Genomic DNA, 20249 nt, shown 5'->3' with positions numbered 1-20249 from the left:
AGTTGACGTAGCTAGTCTAAAAAGGGTATGAAATGATACAGTTGCTTCTTACTAAACCAAACTGCTCCTCAGGGAGGGGCTTCCGAAAGTGGCTTCTGCTGTTTATGGGCTGGTTTGTGTGCACAAGGGGAGAGAGAAAAAACAAGGATGCTGCCTGTCTCAATTTCACACTGAAAGCAAAGCTGGCTGGTCTTCTCCCCCCTCAACATCATCTCCCTCTCTGCAGAAGGCTCCTGGAGCCAAACACCAGTCCTGCCTCGGGCAGAATGAGATGTTAGGTGTGACTGAAGGCCCTGGTTTAAGAGGAAAAAGTCCTGACCCAAGGAGGACCTTGTGGATTTTTTTTTTGTTCTGCAGTGACGGCTGTCATGGCAGCTGTGCTTCCCCAGAGAATGATGCAGCAGGAGGCTTGGATTAGAGTGGCCTGATAGGTATCTCTATACTCTTTGAATCAAATAGGTGTGTGTTTTTTGTTTGTTTTTTTTTTAAAATCCTCGAGGCAGCAAATCACCCTTAGCCCCAGACTCTTCAGGGCATTGGGGGTGAAGTTATCATGAGAAAAACAGCTAACTTGGACAGTGAATTTCCTGTCTGCTCCTCAGGAAGGGTTTATAAAATAAGTGCTTGCTGATGAAAATTACCTATATGCCAGTTGTAAGACTGCATTTAGTTTTGGTGCCACTTTTCTAGTTTTTTTCTCTCAGTAGGAGTAGGCTTGAGTTCATCATGTGCTACGTAAGGATGTCTTACCCAGCAAACACAGGAGGGTTTGAGACAATCACTTCTCTAAGAGGAAAAGCTAAGTTTAAAAGCCAAAAAAAAGGTTTTACTTGCATGAAAATTTGGACACTGTGTTTGGTTAGGTGTAAGCTGAGGCACTGTAGTCTGTCTGCAGGCGGGCTGATGTGTTGCCTTTGTTGTTGCTCAGGAAGCTGCTAAGTGAGCTTGGCAACTCCAGCTGGTTACCCTGTTGCTGTGGCTAAAGACAGTAGTGACACTATCTGGTTGGGTCACATTCATGCTTCTCTGAGTACTGGTGACAGAGGTTGGGAGTATATCCAATAAATAGAAGAGAACCAAGAACTGGGCTATGGGAGGGGTAAATTGTTTCCTTACTGGCTTACTAAACAGCCAGGAGATTAGTGGAGAGCTCGGGTAGTGCCCTGCTGGCAAGAATTGAAACTCTGCAAAGAGAGAAAACAGTGTCCCTTCTCCTATTAACAAATATGGCCAGAGGTCTTGCTCGCAAATTCCTTCAGTTGCTTCCTAAGGCGAAACTGATGTTCAGTGTTACTCCTGAGTGGGATGCATGGGCAGCACTCAGCTAGAATTGCCAGGCACTCCAGAAGCCAAAACGAGCTTTATTGCTGGTCTGACTTACACTTCTATCCCTCTGTCTGTGTCTGCTGTGTTGGGCTGTCACATTTTCATTGTGAAAAAGCACTGCATAAAAAAGTTGAAGGCTGGTGTATGAATTTACAAACAAATAGCAACTGGGAAGAAATCCCCTGTTCCTGCAAGCGCGTTCAGGGCACTGACAGGAGAGAAACAGTGAACCTGGCTGTGTTGTTTTCAGCATGGTCTGAGGTGCTGAAAACGCACAGTCTCTGCAGAAGGCTTGAGACGCAGCTGGTGTTTCAGACCACCCATTTAGCTGTGGCAGGACCCAGGTTGAAGAAGGGAGCAGGGGGAGAGAGGGGATTACTCTGAAGGGTGCCTTAGAGAGTATGGGGCTTTTTAAAGGTCCTTGCCAGAAGTTAGTAATAGCTTTTGCAGTTCCCTCCATTGTACTGAAGAGATGCAGACACGCAAAATATCAGAGTTGAAAATCAGAAGCCTCCATAGCTGGGTGATTGGGATATCTTTGTGTTTATAGTGGATGCTATTCTAGATGTGCTGTTTCTGTGGCTAGTGGCAAGTCCAGGCTGAGAGAATAAAGGTGGTGGTGGTTCAGAGAACCAGAGACTTGGATGGAGAAGTGCTCCTTGCTGCTGTGGAGCGAGCTGGAGCACAACTTGGAAGAGAGTAAATAGGCAGAGGCAGTGACTGTGACTAGGAGGGAACTTTTCTGTGTGACAGGAGATAAGAAAAGAGACAAAAAGATATACTTTAAAGGAAGACATCCTTTTTTTAAGCTACTTCACAAAAATCTTACTGTAGGAGAGTCAAGGTAGCACAGGAAAGTTAGGATGAGGCTTCTGAGGGAGCTAATCCTAGCATGAAGGAAGTTCTGTGTCCTTTAGTACTGGGGCAATTTAACTGGCTGCTTCAGTGTTCTGCTTCACAAAAATATTTACTCACCGGGCTGGACAGGCTGGCATGAGACAGTCATGACAGGTTTAACCAGACCAGCCAGGGGTATGTTCATCTTGTTAGATCACGAGGGTGAGTTTTTTTTGTAGGATGTTTCTCTTCTGTGAGTCTTGATAATATCAGTTGAGTGGAGTAAATCTAGAGGATGAGGAAATAGAAGAACAGAGCTTAAGGATCTTCCAGTTCAGTCTTTATATCCCACAAAAGTTGCAGTATGTCTGAAAGGCCAAGAGGCGATAATATATCTGAACAGGGCACATGTTCAGGGGATCCAGCTGAAGAGTCATCATCTACCCAGTTTGCTTCCAAAATGCTTCAGCACTGGCATGTAAGCTTTGTCTGACACTGCTCTGAGGATGGTGAAAAATGCTAGAGCACTTGTGTGGTCAGTGAGGAATTTACCTGAGGCTCAGTCCAGCTTCCTCTTCAAGTTCCTGGGATTTGGGCCTGACTCATATAAACAGCAATTTTAATTTGTCAAAACTGTTCCCATCATTTAATGACCTTTGTGCGGTGCTGTGAACTAGAAGAAATCTGACTGGATGTTCAGTGCAAAACATCCCTTTGTTAAGCAATGTTATACCCATCTGTCCACCCACGTAAGGTGAGCAATGCAATGGTTTGTTCTCCCTCAGTCACAAGCCTACAGTTACGCGTGTTAGTGGATGATCATTAGTAGTTGTCTTGTTCTGTTTTGTGTGTGTGTGTGTTTTTTTTTTTATAAGAATGCATTCAGTTAAGGAGGATTTGGTTTTCATCTCAGTGTGTTTGGACTGCCCAGCAAAAGGGGTGAGTGGCTGAAATACAGTTCAGGTGCTTGGTGCAGAAAAAAGGAATGTAAGACCCCTGCTGGGATCCGAGGGTCTTATTAATTGAAAAAAGAAACGCGTGGTGCCAAGCAGACAAGACTGTAGAGTGGTGTCTTTTGGTCACTCTGGTGTGGTGTTGGGCCGGTACTGGGGAACTTTCAGAGTTCTGTGGCAATTACTCAGTCAGACTGAAGTACGTTTTAATCTTACGTTATATGTGTAAGTGGAGTGTATTGTACTTGATCCACACCATAACAGGCTCATCCTGCTTGGGCTTTGGAAATCTTCTGCTTATCTGTGGATTCCACTCTTGGAGATCAAGGCTCAACTGTGCATCTCCTGTGGTTTATGTTTTGAGTATGTAAAACCCTCACTTTTATGTTGGCACACAAAATGCCACATACTTCCATCTGTGGTATTATCTGTGACCATGGCTTACTTTTGTGTTGGTTTTGCATTATTTTAGAAATACTTTGTAGCTCTGCATCAGGTTGGCGTTCAGGAGCACGGCTCAGCTTCAGCTCAGCCAAGATTTTTTCCTTTGGTGATTAGTTAATCAGTTTGGCAAAGTGACATCTCTCACCATCTCCAAAAGAAGCCCATGTTCCAACCCCTCACAGCTCTCTGTGAATGTGGTAGAAGAGAAAGCAAGTGGAGCTCACTAGTACTAGCGGAGCTGTGGGAAAAGGGGCTGGTGAAGGCATAGTGTGATGACACTGGTGGCAAAAAAAAGGAGGTTCCTTAGTGTTGTGCTGCTTATTGTCAAGTTGCTAAGAGCTCTTCAGAGAACCTGAACAGTTAACCCTCCTTGAAGGAGGACGTTTTTTTCTCATGTGACCTAGACACAGAAGAATATGGTGCTTACTAATGATTTGATGGGAAACTGAGTGGAGTGGCTTAATATTTTTTCATTTATGTATAAAAAATTGTCTATATATTAAATACCTAGTATTTTGGAATGGCATTTTTGTAGAAACTCCAGTGTTTAACTATTTCTGTCTGTCAATCTGGAAATGACAGATTTTTAACCTCTGAACAGAGTTCAGTGGTGTTCAAAATGTTTGGACTCCTTGTCAGTTGTTATCTCCTTCCTGTTTTCCAGCAGCGATTGCTGGCAGAGAACCAACTCTCTCGGGAGATGTCATAAACTTCACTACCTCTTAGGAACCTTTGGCAGTAGAGCTCTGGCCCCTTCATACACAGTGCTGCGATCTGCAAACCCACTGTTTCTGTGCACCCTCAAAGCTTGGTCAGTCAAGTTGCAGGGAATAGCTTTGTACACCTCAGAATGTTGGTAACCCCTTAGGAAGTCGATAACTTCTGTAACTTGGCGCTCTCTCTCTTCCCTGCCTAGTGTGAACATTTGTTTTAAGATGTATCATAAGCTCTGGGATACTTCCAAGAACATGTGTTTCAGGGAGGGAGTTGATGAAATTCCTGCATGTTTCTCTGCCTTTCAAGTAACCCAGTGCCATTGTGAGTCTAGGCTGATGCTGTTGTGAAGGGGGTCGATGGTGACAATATATCTACTTAAAGTGTCCCACAAATTTAAAGGAGTTTTTGTAACCTTTTGGGAAGCTTCAGTGTGTCCGCTTTGTGCCACACTCCCTTGGAACTTGCAAGGAGTAAATCTGGGGGTCATGGTTTTGCTGTGTCCCTCGAAATCTGCCCAGCTTTAATTGGGGCTGAAAACCCCTTCCCCGTGGTTTAGTCCGCATTCCTCAAAAAGCATTGGTGTGCCAAGGTAATACCTGAACAGCAGCACTCTGGGCTGGAGCTGGGCCACCCAGCAGTGTGTGTGTGCGCAGACACTGCCGAGGGGTACAGCGAGCAGAGCGCTTGGGGAGGGGGAGCCGGGTCAGGCTGCTCCCAAACCCGGTACCAAACCTTCATGACACAACCACTCTCTGGAGTGCTAATTAACAGGTCATGCAGGCAGCTATTGCCATCTGCACCCTCTAGCTACTAAGCATTGCCAGGAGCGGGCCGCTCCGCACGGGCATTCTGGCAGCAGTTGATACCCAGGCCTTTTCATCCCTGGGGTGTCACTGGTTTATGCTGTCAAAAGTGGTAAATGGGCTGCTCTGCCTGGTTCTGTATTGCCATGGGTGTGCCCGTGCTGCACACTCTGCTTTGCTGCTGTTGGAGATAAAGGGTGGTGCAGAATCAGACTCTGCCTTGTCTTCTGTTAGCCCCTGATTAGGGCACACACACACAGAGGCAATTAAAGAAACCCGTTATGGGGCATGTGAAAGCTGAGGGGACTGAAAACTTAGGTCGCTGTAGTGGAAAGCTGCATTGTCTGTCCCAAGCTTTCCGGGCGCCTGTGTTAGGCTGGGCTGGGCCCTGGTTTGCAGAGGTGCTGAGCACTCAGAGATGCCAGGGAAAGGGAGTTGGTCCATCAGGGAGCAGAGGTGTTTGGCTTCCTCAGTTTTTCTTCAGGCACCACCAGTGCATCATTTATCCACCCAACCCTTGCCTGGGCCACCTCCAGCAATCTTTAAAGTCATCGGCACTGTCTAGTAGCCCTCTCCAAAGCTGCAGGCCCCAAGATGCTCGGTTCCCATGAGGCTGCCTTGCAAAGGGCAGTTCAGGTGGTCTTCCAGTTGGGGTTGCCCAGAGATGCTCAGTCAGGTTGAGGGTAGAGGGTGTTGATGTTCTGGCTGCTTGATCGAGACTTTTTTTATATATTTCCCTAGCACATAAGCAGCGTTTTTTCTGTCCCATGAAGGTGACATTTTAAAATACTTGCGATGCTTTTGGATGCTGTGATGACCTAAGGAGGTGTGGGGAAAAAAAAAAAGAGGTGGTGACTAATTCTGCAGTCTCTTCCCTTTGTGAAGAGGACAAGTCAGGGACAACTGACTGAACACACTTATCAGCTGCTTCTCTCCTTTTGTGCCAAGTGGCCTGTGGAGGTGGGGAGGAAACCAATCTGCAGTTGTGTAGCTGCGCATCTCCTTCTGCAGCCCTTGAATGAAGAAGGCAAGTCAAAGTTCTGTAGGTCACTGATGTGCTGGTGTTTCCAAGCTTTTGAGAGTGCTGCTGCAATGCAAATGAGCAGTTGTTTCTTGTTCACTGGCTGATTTTTGTACGTAATTCAGAAACCTCATCAGTGTAGGTGACACTTTACAATAAAAGAGGAATTGAACAGTAAGCCAGTGCCTGGTCCAAAAGGGCTCCTGGTGGGATGGCCACACATGGGTAAGGCCAGGAGATGGGGGAACAGAGGGAATGAACTCTCTTTGCTGCAGCCAGTTAGCAGAGAGATGCTGTGTGTGGCTCCCAAGCAATTCCAGGTGCCTCCTGTTGCATAAAACAGTGTGGGGACGTTGTCCCATCTGCTTCAAGTTTCGGCAGCTGCTGTGGCAACAGGAGTTTTACCCCACAGTGCTCTAGTCTCTACCATTGCCTAAAGAGGCAATGCTAAACTGCTGAGAATGTTTCTTGTGCTCAAATAGGTCCCCACAATTTAGCAAGAAATGCCCCATTCTTGGGCTGCAGATGGGGCAGGGCATTTGTCAGTGTGCTTGAATGTGCAATGGGCCATCAGTCTGTCACTTCAGCTGATCGTGAGTGTTGGACAAGCTTAAAGTGAGAGCAAGTTTTAGCCTCATGAGGTAAAGGCTTAAAACCTTGGTTACAAAATGGGAAATTACTGCAGAAAGGAAAAATAAGGAAATACAGAAGAGGCAGCAGTTAATACTCATAAGGCATGGGACAGTGGCTTCTCTGAACCTTATTTAAGAATAAATCTCCTTAAGAACAAAGTCGTCTTGAGACGCTGCTGCTTAGACCCCTGTTAACCTTTTTTTCTCGAGAAGTAAATTGAATTGCAGTTATAAAGCTGGCACAACTCATACCAGAGGGCTTTTGGCTTCACTCAGCACTTCATCTTGGAGTTTACTGGCATTTACAAGGCACTACCTGTGATGCATTCACACATGTGATTAGGTTCAAGGGTCACTTGCACTGCAGCAATTTAGCAAATTTTTCTACAGTGGAATGAATCTCTAAAGTTTTCTTTTGCATCTTAAATCTTACCCAAAATCCTTACTTGAACTTTGCGCAACTGTTTCTCGCTGTTTGTCCCACAGTAAGTGAGACACATAAAGGCAAAACCTGGGAATGCTTTCTCCAGGAGCTAAGGGCAGGCCTAGATCACTATTCTGTGATGGAATAGGATGGGTGGGATGGTTGGTTTTCCATGCCCCAAAATACCTCAGGAGGGATCTTTGATGTATTTTCTTTTGTGAAGTTTGGGAAGCTGATGTGGATTTAAAAAGAAAAAAACTGGATTTCTCCCTCTTTTGGCCAGGCAGATCCGTGGTGTCAGTGGCGGGTGTTGGGGCTGTTCTGCAGGGTCACTGTGACCTGCCAGAGAGGAAATTCTAAGCAATACAAATATCCTGTTTTCTGTGCAGTTTCCTCATTTGTGATTTGTTGGTTTTATTTGAATGGCTATGGAAAAATCTACAAGACAATTTCTGGCGTGTGCTACGTCTGTACCCATTAGTCGGGATAGGGGAGATGCAAGGAGAAATGTAAAGTGCCTTCCATGCTCCAGACTCCACATAAGTAAACAGAGGGTTTTTTAGAAATGTCTTTCTAATATAACTAATTACTTTTTAAAAATAAGCTAGAATATTTGGTTGTACTGCAGCAAAGCTCAGTTCCCCATACTGTTGGTGGTATATCTGTGTAAAATATCTAAATTCGCTGTGCTCTTATGGGCTTCCAGGGTGCCTTATGGGGCAGCTCTGCACCTTGACGTTGTATCCCCAGTACAGTGGGGTGTCTGCATTCTTCATTCGTTTCAGTAGGGGGTCTCACGCTTTTTCCACATCAGGCTAATAGGAAAGCCTGGTTGTTATGTCCCACCAGTCTCCAGTGAAACAGCTGTGGGGAAGAGATAGCACCAAGGATTTTCTGGGCCTCTCATGTGGAATCTCTGTTGTGACAAACTTGCACGTCACCATTCAAAAATATCAGCAGTTTGGTGCCTGCCAACTAGATTGTACTACTGGGTTAACAACCAGTATTTAGCCATCACAGAAAACGTCAGAGGTGAAACTGAGCAGTGTTCTCTGCCACTGTGTAACTGTCTGTCGTCTTGGTTTTGGTAGATTCTTAATTTAGTGGGTGTTTGTAGGTGGAAGTCTGCCTATGTGACAGATCTGTTGTGCAACAGATGTCTTCCTCTGAGACATCCTCCATGATGTTTCTCTGTTTTTCCAGATTGTCCCCAGCCACCACAGCCTGAGAATGGAGGCTATAAATGCCACCCCAGCCCCTGCAACAACCCTCTGACTTCAGGCAGTGTCATAGAGTATCTGTGCGTCGAAGGTTACATGCTGAAAGGAGATTATAAATACCTGACCTGCAAGAATGGAGAGTGGAACCCAGCCATGGAAGTCAGCTGTAGGCTCAGCCCGGGTGAGTACTCCCCAACTCCAGTGGGACAGTCAGAATTGCCTGTCAGGAAAGGACATTGCTGACAAATGTTTTCTGCTTCTCTCCAAGTGTAAGTGGACAGCTTTTGTTTTGTGGGTCTCTCCCAGCCGAACAGGAATTCCTCCATCAAAGCAGGAAAGTGAAAAGGGTTGCAGGAAAGTGTTCATCATACAGCTCTTAATTTGCCTATGTCTCTTCGGGTTTTAAAAGCATGCATACTGGATAAAGGGAGAACTCCCTCCTCTCTTCAAGTTTGGCTTGTTGATAGAGTCTTGGTGCTCAGTCATCCTGAGTCAGCAAGATGTATACTCTGGGATTAAGTCTCGTAATCCATAAAGCAAAATGTGTCTGCTTAATTGGAAAGAAACGGAAAAGCATGTTCTTCAAGCTCTTTATGGAGCTCACGGTGTGTCTGTGATCTCTGGAACGTCGTGTCCTGTCCCAAAGACACTGTCTTCTCAATGTCTATCACAGCCACTCCAATAGCCCCTTCCTGTGATGTATAAGGAAGGGAACTGGGAGTTTACCTGGCAGCAACTAGATCCTGAAGAGGCTTTTCAAAATCGGCATAAGCTTCCTTTCCACAGTGGTCCTCTTTCCTCTTGCTGCATCCAGGCTGGAGGACAAAGCTGTGCTATTTCAGGTGGTGTTCCCTGGGTCTCATTCCTGCAAGGTGACACTTGGTCTACATCAAGGCTGAAGAGACTGTGTTGTGATGAGCAGCAATCCCTCAAATTTCTTTAGCATCCTGAAGGATCAGTGGCCTTATCAAAAATATGGGGTGTTTGAAAAGTCTGATCCAGTGAAAAAGCCATTACTTTCACAGCACAGTCTTTGAAACAACTGGTCAGGGTCAGAGACAGTTGAAGTTTAACTAATGGGTCTCTTTCGCAGAGCTAAAAGGAGGAGGAGGAGGAGGAAAACTGTAGAGAGGAAGGCAGTAGGTCTTAAAATTATTGTAATGTGTAAGGTCCCACCTGCTCCATATAGAGTAACTGAAATCCCTAGCAGTTATCAGATGTTTAGTGCAGCTCTGAGCCTGTTAGCCCCATAGCCTTGTGACAGTTTATTGTATGAGTTAGCAAGCATCTTGTTTGGAAGGTGAGATGGTGAATGTGCTGGAGTGTACCCTGGGTAGTGAGCAGTTTTACAGCATCGTGTACTGATGCTGGAAACAGAGCACCTCTTTTTGCCTACCGTCTTCCCTGTCAGTATACTCAGTGCCCTGAGTAATGTTGAAAATGGAAATCCCTACTCAACCCATTTCAGACATAGGGAAAAATGTGCCAGACATAGCTTGACCTCTCCCCAGGGAAAAACAACTTCTCAAAAATTTCAGGAAAAGTTCAAAACAACTAAACCAATAGATTTGTCCCCAAGAGAAGATGCAGAAAATGCAAACTTGCTTTCCAGCTTACATGCCTTTTCAGGGCATAGGTTTCAGCCTGTAGTCTTAAAAACAGTTGTCATCCAGCTTTTTTCTTCTGTTTGCATGCTCTTCTTCCCCTCATCCCTACCTGCAGGTGTGTCCTGCTTCCCCCTGCAGTTTGAGACCTGTGCTCTGGAAGAAAGTGTTGAATGTAGCAAGAAGGAATTGAGGAACTCGTACATGGGAGTGTCCCGAATGTGAAATGCATGATGGCATTTGCCAATGGGGAAGTGAGGTTTTTCAGATCTCTACCAAGGACATAAATTAGGGACAGAGGCAAGACACACACAGACAGTTATTTTCTCTAGAGAGATGAAAGGACTAGTGTAGCATTTTAGGCATGATATGCAGTGCTTAGCAATACCAGCTCCAGGCTGTTCTCTCTCCGCTCTCAATTTATTCCTGTCTTGTCAGGGACCTTTAAAAGCCAGAATGGTTCCCATACAGTCACACAGTAGAGCTGAGGAAGGGTAGGAAGGACTAATGTGAACAGGGCACATGCGTCTAACACTGAAAACTCAGCATCCTGAAGCAACATCTGCCTTCCCTCTCTGTTCCCTGGCATATGTTTCTGTGAGAGAGAAACTGAATACTTGCTGCATGTTAAATATACCCAGCCAGGTGACTTCCACCCCTTCCTTTGGAAGACTGTTCATTAGCCAAGAAAACCCATTATTTGGAACTTTTCTTATTGTTTGGCCTAAAATATCCTGCTTATTGTGCTAGACAATTATTGGCCTTGCTGATGACTTCAGGACATTTTTTTTTTTTTTAGCTTTTGCTCAGCCAGATCTATATATAACGTGACCCTTACCACCATCTATCAGTTCCCATGGCCTGCTTGCACTGCTTTTCTGTTTGCCTTGTGTTTTTCCAAAGGACCCTTGTATGTGCATGTTTTGGTTTAGGTTCCCTTTGCAGCTGATGAAGAGGTGTCAGCTTGAGCTCTGAACTGTCCTCTGTAAGAAGACAGCTGGTGTGCCTGGACTGTGTGGGAGACTTGGGCTTCTCATGTGTGCACCAAGTGTAACTCCTGAGTGCAGGCAGTGTGGTTGTTTTTCCTTTCCTATGGCAGTAATTTAAGGGAGTGGATCGTTTTACCTTGTGTTCCTCTTGGTTTTGCAGAAAAGGACTCTCCTCCAGCAATCGGAGTACCCACGCTGTCCATAGTAGCCTCCACAGCAAGCTCCGTCGCCCTGATTCTGCTCTTAGTTGTGCTGTTTGTTTTGTTGCAGCCAAAGCTGAAGTCATTCCATCATAGCAGGTAAGCGTAGCTGGGCTTTGGAGGGGCTCAGAGGCAGCCTGTTTCTTTGCAGCAGAAACCCATTAAGGTACTTGGTTTAAGCCTTCATTTTGGAGCAACTTACCTCCTTGCTTCTCTGCTCCTATTTTAATTGCTCAGTGGCACCTCTGCTCCATGGTCCAGCAGTGGTTTGAAATGGTCATCTGGGATACCTGGCTGCAGTCCCCATTCTAACATGCTGTCTGATGAGCGGTTTCCTTGCTCTTTTTCCTTGGCCTTGAATGTGAAAAGTTATCATCCCTGCCAGTCTGGCTATAGATCAATCTCCTACCTCTTCCATCCTTGGATAGCTGCTGAAGTATGTATCTGGGTGTATGAATATATGTATCTCCCAGAGTCTGTCTGTGAGATCCTATGGACACAAATGCTGACAGTACTGCTGATCAGATACACATGCAAATCGGCCATCATCCCCTGTCATGGGAGGAGAGCCCTCCTGGCCTGGGGTTTGTAGGTGAGAGGAGGGACTCAGCTGTAACACTGCTGCCAGGTGAGGTCAACAAAGTCACTGTGGACTCGCTCTTCCGAGAGAGCTCCTAGTACTCTTTAAATAACAGCAGAGCCATGGAGGAGCCATATTCAGCAGCAGGGAGGTTGAGAGGTGAGGCTCTGGAGCATGCCCTTTTCTGAAGAAGTCCAAACCACTGGAAAAGGAAAAATCAATCTCGGACTCTGACTCATGAGCCTAGGTGATTCACACTCGGCCGATTTAAGACCTGTCTGCTCCACCCCATCAGAGGTTATCTCGCCAGCGGCAAAGGTGGCAGAATTGGCAGTGGCACTGGGTGTTGCAGAATACAGCAGTGTAACAAGCTGGAACCAGCCGTGGTCAGAGCTCTTCTTTATCTGTGAGCTGTGACAGCAGAGGGCTCTGAGTCACCATCTTTGTCAGATTTAGCTATGGAGGCAGGTGAGGTGGGAGGCGTTGTAACCTTTTCAGCTCTTGCTTCTAAATCTTCCAGGCACTGTGAATTACAGCCTCTGCTCCTGTTTGTAGCAATTCACAGTAGGGATGCAAGGCCGTGGTTGCTTGACCTTGTTTTACCACCATTCATGTTTCTGTTTGTCCTCACCTGTCAATGGTGAGCATTAGAGTTTTGCTGTGGGAGGTTACTGGAGTTCTTGGTAACATGTATAAAAATATAAATGCTCAACTTGATTTTTATTTTTTCCCCCCTCCCCTCCTTTTTGTTTCCTTTCATGAGGCGAGACCAAGGTGTGTCTGGAGATCAGGTCTCCATCATGGTGGATGGTGTCCAAGTGGCCTTGCCATCCTATGAAGAAGCAGTGTATGGCAGCACAGGGAACTGCATTCCACCCTCGGACTCCCGAGTGCAGATTGTGCTCTCGGAGGGAGCTGGGCAGAACGGAGTCAGAGAGATGCAGCAGCAGGACCAAGGGGCTCACAATAGCTTTGAAAGAGAAGATGAAGCCCCTGGACATTCTGGACTGTGTGAAGCCAGTGGCTCTCAGCGCTCTGAAACTGTTCTTGTGCATCAGGCTGCTACCTCCTCCTGGGTAGCTGGCATGGCTAGCAGTAGACCTGTACACAAAGAGGTCCAAGATTCAGAAGGCAGCGACATACAGAGCCTTTTATCACTCACTTCCTCCGAGGAATACACAGATGGTAAGTGATGTGAGCAAGGAGCACAGAAGGGAGACCCTTGTAAGAGTAGGTTCTGCAGCCTGATACCTAGGATGAAAATGGCAAGGAATGCCCTGATGAATGTTGGGCACCAGAGCAGCTTTTGAAAAGAGGTGTCCCGGTCTCCATGGCGTGTTTCACAACTTAAATGTGCAAACAGTATTTAATACCTCCTTCTGAAGTGTGTGATGCTCTCAGACTGGGAGCCTCGGGCAGTCTGGAAAGACTGTCGGGGTTCTGCCGCTCACTCTTGCTGTCTTAGCAAAGGATTTGCAGAGTAATGCCAGCCTCCAGCATCAGAGTGCAAATGCAGGAAAATAGCTGTTTGTGGAAAAGGAGTTGGTGGGAGGATACGCTTGGAATACAAACTCTTTCTGATATTTGGGCTTCTTCATTTTTAGACTGTTTTAGTAAGCAGCCTACTGCCACCGTGCACACAGTGCCGCAGCCTTGGCATGCGAGAAGACTTAAAAGGGGTGTGCTTGAACTTACTGTACAGGGCAGAGGGGCAAGTCTGTTAATCAGTTAGTGCATCTTGCATCCTTGACTTCTCTTCTGCCCTGAAGGAGTGGCTTTACGATGCTAGAGCTGATGTGAAGCTGCAGCTTAAGGTTGCTTCTGCAGAGACTGCTATGTCTTAGGCAGAAGTGTAACTGGCTTGTAGGTAGCTCAGGGCAGAACTTCTCCTTTCTGTGGTGTCAAGCCCTGCAGCTGTTGTAATCCAGAACCCTTGCAGTAAAACCAGTTCACGGGGATTTCTGCTAAAGGGTGGAAATGGCAGCGTGTCCTGAGATGGGCATTAAACCTCAGGTGCGTAAACAGCAGAAATCCAAAAGTGGACCGTAACAAACAATGTCTGCAGTGTAGAAATTTGAGGATGTTGCCTCTGCACTGTGTCGTTTTTATCACTGCCTGAGACACGCATTGCCTCTAAGGCTGTTGCACAGTGGCAGGAGAGACCATAAAGCTTGTGCTTGTGGCTCAAAAATGAGGAAGCTACAGTAGCTGCAGCTACTGGAGGATGCTGCATTTCCTTAAGTTAGATAAGGGCAGGTGTGATCTTTGTATCTCCAACCATCCCTGTCACAGTAAGAAACATGTCTTGGATATTTAGAGGAACCAAAAGATTGATGAGGTTGTGGGAAGGAAGGGAAGTTATTTGTAAGGGAACTTACTACCTTTTCCTCAACAGCATAGGTAAGGCTTTACTGTATCTTGTTGTGGAACCCCCAGTTCAAGATGGATGTGGAGAAATGACAGGTTCTGTTGGAGCCCTGCCGAGGTAGCCGGGGGCTTGTAGGTAGAGGAGCTGGCAGCAGCTGAAGGCCAAGCCAACAGTTGACTACAGTTACTTCACAGGGAGTTGAAAAGACTGTGAAGCCAAACTCTTCTCAGCCACAGAGTCACAGAATGATATGGGGTTGGAAGGGACTTCTGGAGATCTAGTCCAACCCCCTGCCAAAGCAGGTCCACCCACAGCAGGCCACACAGGAACGTGTCCAGGCGGGTTTGGAATGTCTCCAGAGAAGGAGACTCCACCACCTCTCTGGGCAGCCTCTTCCAGGGCTCTGACACCCTCACAGGAAAGAAGTTCCCCAGATGATATAACATGGGGGAATGGCCACAACCTGCATCTTGACAGATTCAGATTGGGCATTAGGATAATATTTTGTGCTAGGAAGGTAGTGCAGGACCAGACGGGCACCCAGATTGGTGATGGAGTATCTGTCCTTGGAGAGTTTCAAGGCTGGAGCTGGTGATGGTCCTGCTCACAGGGGCAGGTTGGAGCAGAGCCCTCCAGAGGTGCCTTCTGCTTTGTTGTGATGACAGGAAGACCACTGCATCATAACATTATGGAAGTGGAAGCCTGTCTTGCTTTCGATAGTAGTTATTCTGGTGTGCGTTGAACTGCAAAAGTTTTGACTACTTTTTCTTTCTTCTCTCCCCACCATTCAGATATTCCTTTATTGAAGGAAGCATGAGGCCTGGTGTGTTTGTCTAGCTTTCTCCCTCTTGGATTTCTTCTTCCTTCCCCTCCTCCTGCCTTCAGGACAGAAGCACTCTGTGCCGCCTTCCCCGTCCTCGCGAGCTGTACCCTGGATACCTCCAAGCAGAGACGCCCTCAGCTGAAGATCCAAAGGATGTCGCCAGGTTGCCTCCTGGATGCACCAGTGGGGTTGGTGCAGCTCTGGCTTCCCCATTCCATCTGCATCAGGGGCTCAAGGAACAGAGTGGATTTGAGCTCTCCTCTCCTCTTCCCCCAGCCAGATGTTCGACAGCAGTCTCTGAAGAGCTGCTCTTTTCTCGTGCCTTTCTCCTCCTCACACCGGCTTGTTGCAGCTTATCAGCCTCTCTAGCCCTTCAGCTGCCTGGAGAGCCAGGGCTAAAACCGCTTGCTCTCTGGGTGCAGACACAGTTTATATATACGTATATATGTTATATAGGCTCTTCTTCCAGCATCCCCTTTGTGACAATAGGGCAGGACAAAACGCCTCACTGGGACTGAAGCTGGGCTTGGGAGGGATCCCAGTTAAGGGGCAGCTTGTGATGTCTAGAAGCACCTCAGATGAGATGGGCTGTGTGACAACTTAGCTGTGCGATAACAGTTCATTGAGAAATGCTAGAGCGCTGAAGGCTGAGAAGTCCAACATGTAGGAATGCCCTCTGAGCCCTTCTCCCAAAAAACATCTCTGCTGGAGTCCGTTCCTCAAAATTGCTTTTGTCTCCTCCTTCCTTCTCTGCATGTGCAGCCCACTTGGTTATGCTGTGTTTCTGGAAGCTGTTCTGGAAGTACAGCTGGGACTGTACTGCCAATAAACTAACTCTTTCCGCTTTGGGCTGGTGCCAGAGCAGCTCCTGGTGTTAGGTTGTAGAAGAGCCTTGGAGAATGGCCTGTGGTTAGCAAGGTCCAGAAAGCTTGGAGGATGTGACTTTCAGTTAACTGGCCCTGTGTTAACCTAGGAGTGAGCCCCCTTCACTGAGGCGTCAGGACTGGAATCAAATCTGTGGCCCTGCTCTTCTGAATAAGCTGTGTGTCTCAAAGCTTTTTCAAGTAAGGTGGTTCTGCACTAAAGCTTAGGTTCCTTTTGGTCAGATCTTCAGGCAGAGGTAACACTTTTCCGATGTAATCTGGAAGTGGTTCAGGTGTTTGAAAATGCCAAGAGAAAAAATGCCCATAGGTAGTGAACGCCTAGTGCTGTTGGTGCCATCCTGAATTACCTTTCCAGCCATACCTTGGTACTTGAATCCTAGGTAGTCACCATCTCAGAGGCTGGTGTATCTTCTAAGCTTCATACAGCAAGAGTCTGCTCTTTTCTCCTATTGGGCTTCAGTGGGCCCACAGAGAAGGGCTTCTTCTCGTCCAGCATGTATAAAGTCTCTCCTGAACACCACACAGTTGCCTGTTGCTGTGAGGGAAGGGTGGCTACGTTGACAGTAGTGCCAGAGGACACCATAGCTCATCCCTGAACCTAAGTTTTTGAAGATTGTTTCAAGTTCTGGTAGCAGGGAAAAAAAAATCCAAAAATTATGTATACCTCTGTCCCCCCCCCAGTTATCTATAGCAGTTCAGAGTATCCTGGTTGCTATTAACAGGACTCTTTTTGCAGGAAGCCACATTCATCTGGGTAGGTGATCCAGTCACAAAAGCATTGTGGTGGTTGTAGGTTCTTCACCGGGGAGGTCTGGACACTGTGTTCCCTGGGATTGGTTTCAGCAAGAAGGGTTGGCTTCTTAGATGCATGTACCTTGTCCTAACTGTCTTGAAGTAACTAGGGGAGTGTTTGCCCTGTGAGAAGCTGCTAAAGTTTTGAGTTGGCGGAGCGAAATGACATGGCCTTATACACCGTGTGGCAATATACAGGTAAATAGGGATGCTGTCTTTGCTGCTTTGCTTTTGGGTTTTGATCCTCACCATCCTCATCCATGTTGTTTCAGGAACGTGCCGTCACAGCGCTTGGTAAAAGTGGCACAACACCTTTATATGTAAAATCACTGTGGCTTATCTCCAGTTCCTGGAAGTGGGGATTGGCCATAGAATCCAGCCACACACCTGCTGCTCCTGTTCCTGAGGAGCTGTTAAATCCCAGGACACCTGGGACAGCGTGTGCCTGTGGATGAAAGAATCCTATTTTCCCTATCCTTGTTTTAGAGGCACGTTATTAATTTAAAAAGACAGTATTTTAAACTTCCTTCCCTGTTGCTCATGTTACCTTGCATTAACACAAGGATTTGATAAGTCTGATTTGGGTATTTTTTTGTTGAGTTTGGATGATGAAGATTCCATGTGGTTTTACAGCGGGGTGGGGTGTCTCGCCCTCAAGTACTGTAGAGGGCAAATGCTGTTTACGTATCTGCTATTGGAATTTTTAAAAATAAGCATGGAGTGTTTGTGTTTAGCTTTTAACTCCTACCTTGGAAATGGTCTAAGCTTGAGCAAATTGTCTCACTCACTGGTTCCATCAGGGCAGACGGAGGGATCGAGTGTGTGTAGGGGTAAGGCTGAAGGAGCCAGGGGGGAAGAATATGTGACTTCTCTCCTGCTGCCTGACCACCTCGAGGCCAGAGGAGTTGCTTTTTATGCATTTAAGGTCCTGTCTGCTCAAACTGACCCTCAGCAATTGGGGTGTACGTGCCATCTGCCTGCAGGGGACAGTCCTTTAAGCCGGTGTTAGCACAGGGTTGGTGGGACAATCCCCCAGCGAAGCTGGAAGCTGCTCCCGAGGCCTGACTTTGCCCTGGACGAGCGCCTGCTCCGCCAGCAGAAGGCACGTACTGTGTGGCCCTACCTCCTCTCCCCGCTATTGTCAAGCAGCTGCCGGTTTGGGAAAGAAAATTCAATTTGGGTGGGGAAGAGGAGGAAGCTGCACAGGAGAGGGAGGGCTTTAATTTTGTTTCATTTATAAAAATTGTGGCTTTACTAAGGAGGGGGGGGGAAATGCGGAGGTGGAGGGAAATGTGCAAGCATAGATCTTGTGATCAGGCATAAACAGGCAGCTTCTGTTGGCCTGCTGAGGGCAAACCAGCAGCTCCCAGGCCGGTCTCTGCCGTGCTGGCTGGTATAACCCCGGCTGATGCTTCCGGCGCCTGCAGGAGAGCCTGTTCCCTGCGGCAGCGCTTGTGGAAACAGCCACCAAGGACCCATGAAAACCAGTTTGGGGGCATCACGTTCCTCTTGCCCGAGTCCTCAGCTTTAGGGTTTATTTTCATATAAGGTGAAGTAGAGTGGCTGGGGAGGAACCTGGGAGATGTCTGCTTGAAAGTGATTTTTTTTTTTTTTTTTCCAAGGAGGAAAGAGAGGGGGAGCAAGGCCTCACTTTACCGGAGATCAAGTGATTGTTACTCATTCCTGTGTGTTTTCATTCTGCGGAGGCTGGAGGATTGGGAAGTCTTTTGGGCAGAGATTTAGGAAAAGCTGAATTGCACAGCCCTGTCTTTACTTACGGGAGCAAGGGCTGGGGTGTAAAGCCCCCTCAGTCGTGAGCTCTGCTCTATCTCAGGAGCGTTCGTCACCTCTGAGCAAAGAGCGTGTCCTTGTTGGCTGGTGCCACAGGTAGATGCAGCCTGGACCTCAGTGTGGTGGGTGGGTGACCCAGGGCTCGGCTTTATGAGATGTAACACAGTAAATGATTTTTCTTTTTTCCTTTTGTTTATTTTTTTTTTCTTTTCTGATGGGGCCACAGCCTCCTTACTGTTTTGCCCACTGATGTCTGGCAAAAGAATTCAAGGGGAGGCATTTTTTCTTATTAAACACTCCCGACAATCATCTTGTGTTCTGTCATACATGCTGCATCCTGTGATATTCAAGAACATTTAAATGATTTAATTACATTGGAGGAATAAAAATAGCACTTATTTTAAAGGCTTCTGTTATTTTCGGAGTCTGATAGGTTAAAAAAATTAAAAGGGCATTTCAGAAATTCAAAGTACTATGTGCAATAAATAAAACCCCTCCTTGCTCCCTTTCAGTTGCATGGTTTTTAAAAAAAAATTAATAAAATGCAATTTAGTGCAGTGCTCCCAGCCCGGGCGTTGCAGACCTTGGGCCAGTCTGAGACAACCAGCAAGTGCAGCTGTGGGTAACCCATGGGGAAGCGGAACAGTCTCCTGTCGGGATCGGTGTCACGGAGCTCAGCCCAAGCGATGAGCCAGCTCGGGCTGTGTCAGAGCCTCCTGCCGCCTTGCAGGGGGTCAGCGGCGTTGGCCAGAGAGATGGTTTTGTGTGTTCTGGCTTTAAATAGCTTGTATATCCCCATCGTTGACTGTAGAAGAGGTGAAAAATGAAGCCGGGAGACGTGCTGAGCCTGTGGAGTTGTTGGCTGAGGTAAAACGTCATTAGTTTGGGAGGGAGAAGAGCTTAATGCATTTTTATCTTTTTTTGGTCATTTGTTTTTTTTAACCACCAGGGAAGTTGCTGTGTAGAAGAACGCTTGCTCAGCAAGCATGCTGCTCGGTGTTTACTCCTTGGATGTCTCCCCTGAGGTCTTTCCTTAGCCTTTCAGCTCCGCTGTGGTGATTGTTTTAATGCACCTGGAGGCTGTATTTGGCCTTTCGGCACACAAAGAAGTCAGATGTGTTGGGAAGAAATCTGTTCCACTTGTCTTGGGAGGCAATGTCCCGAGATGCTCCCAGAGGTGGGTGGCTTGGGTCAGTACCGAGGAGTGGGGCTCAAAAAGCAACAGGCTCAGCCACTGGAAATGATCTGGAATGGTGAAGTCGTTTGCAGCACAGAAAGGGGACACAAGGTGGGGGGCAAGGGAGAGCTGTGACTGAAAACAGAGGTTTGCTGCAGGCTCCTGGGCCAATGCGTTCGTGGCCGGGTTGTGAGGAGGCTTGTGCTTTAACTGATTTGGCAGACACCAGCAGGATTGCTATGTGAAAAAAAAAATAAATTAACGTACAACTGGTTGGACACAGTGATATTTCCTTGCCGACCTTTTTAGAACGTATTTGCAGAACTTGGTTTTACTGTTCTGATAGCAGTTGTTAAAAAAAAAAAAAATCTGCCTTATTACTCTATCCAGATAACTTATCAAATCAGTTTCGCTTTCTGTTTTCTGTATATAAATGCAATAAACCCCATCCATTTTGCACACCCTGCCTCACCCCATCCTCGCCCTTCAGTCCTTACCAGGGAACTGCAGATTGAACTTGCTCTTTGTGAACACCTTTGCTTGCAGAAGGACTTTGTTAGAAAACATTTATTCTCTATGATACGCTTTGGAAGCGCAGAGAGGTTTCCTAGAGCAGGCTTCATTTTAAAGTGTATTTTTATATAGGAAATAAGCCCCCTTTCAC

General features: G+C 46.8%; 1 protein-coding gene across 1 annotated transcript in view; it reads left to right on the top strand.

The window, feature by feature from the left end:
- SUSD6 (sushi domain containing 6) overlaps positions 1-14935 on the top strand; it is a 43841-nt gene extending 28906 nt beyond the window's left edge. Inside the window, exons 3-6 of the mRNA XM_074149734.1 lie at positions 8361-8558; positions 11131-11269; positions 12514-12935; positions 14910-14935. Coding sequence (XP_074005835.1) covers positions 8361-8558; positions 11131-11269; positions 12514-12935; positions 14910-14935 — 785 coding nt within the window. The remainder of the gene's footprint in view (positions 1-8360; positions 8559-11130; positions 11270-12513; positions 12936-14909) is intronic.
- Positions 14936-20249: the final 5314 nt, after the last annotated feature.

The sequence above is a fragment of the Numenius arquata genome, chromosome 6 (genome assembly GCF_964106895.1).
Source record: "Numenius arquata chromosome 6, bNumArq3.hap1.1, whole genome shotgun sequence".
NCBI lineage: Eukaryota > Metazoa > Chordata > Aves > Charadriiformes > Scolopacidae > Numenius > Numenius arquata.
The sequence above is the reverse complement of the archived record's forward strand: the minus strand, read 5'-3'. Positions and strand labels throughout refer to the sequence as shown.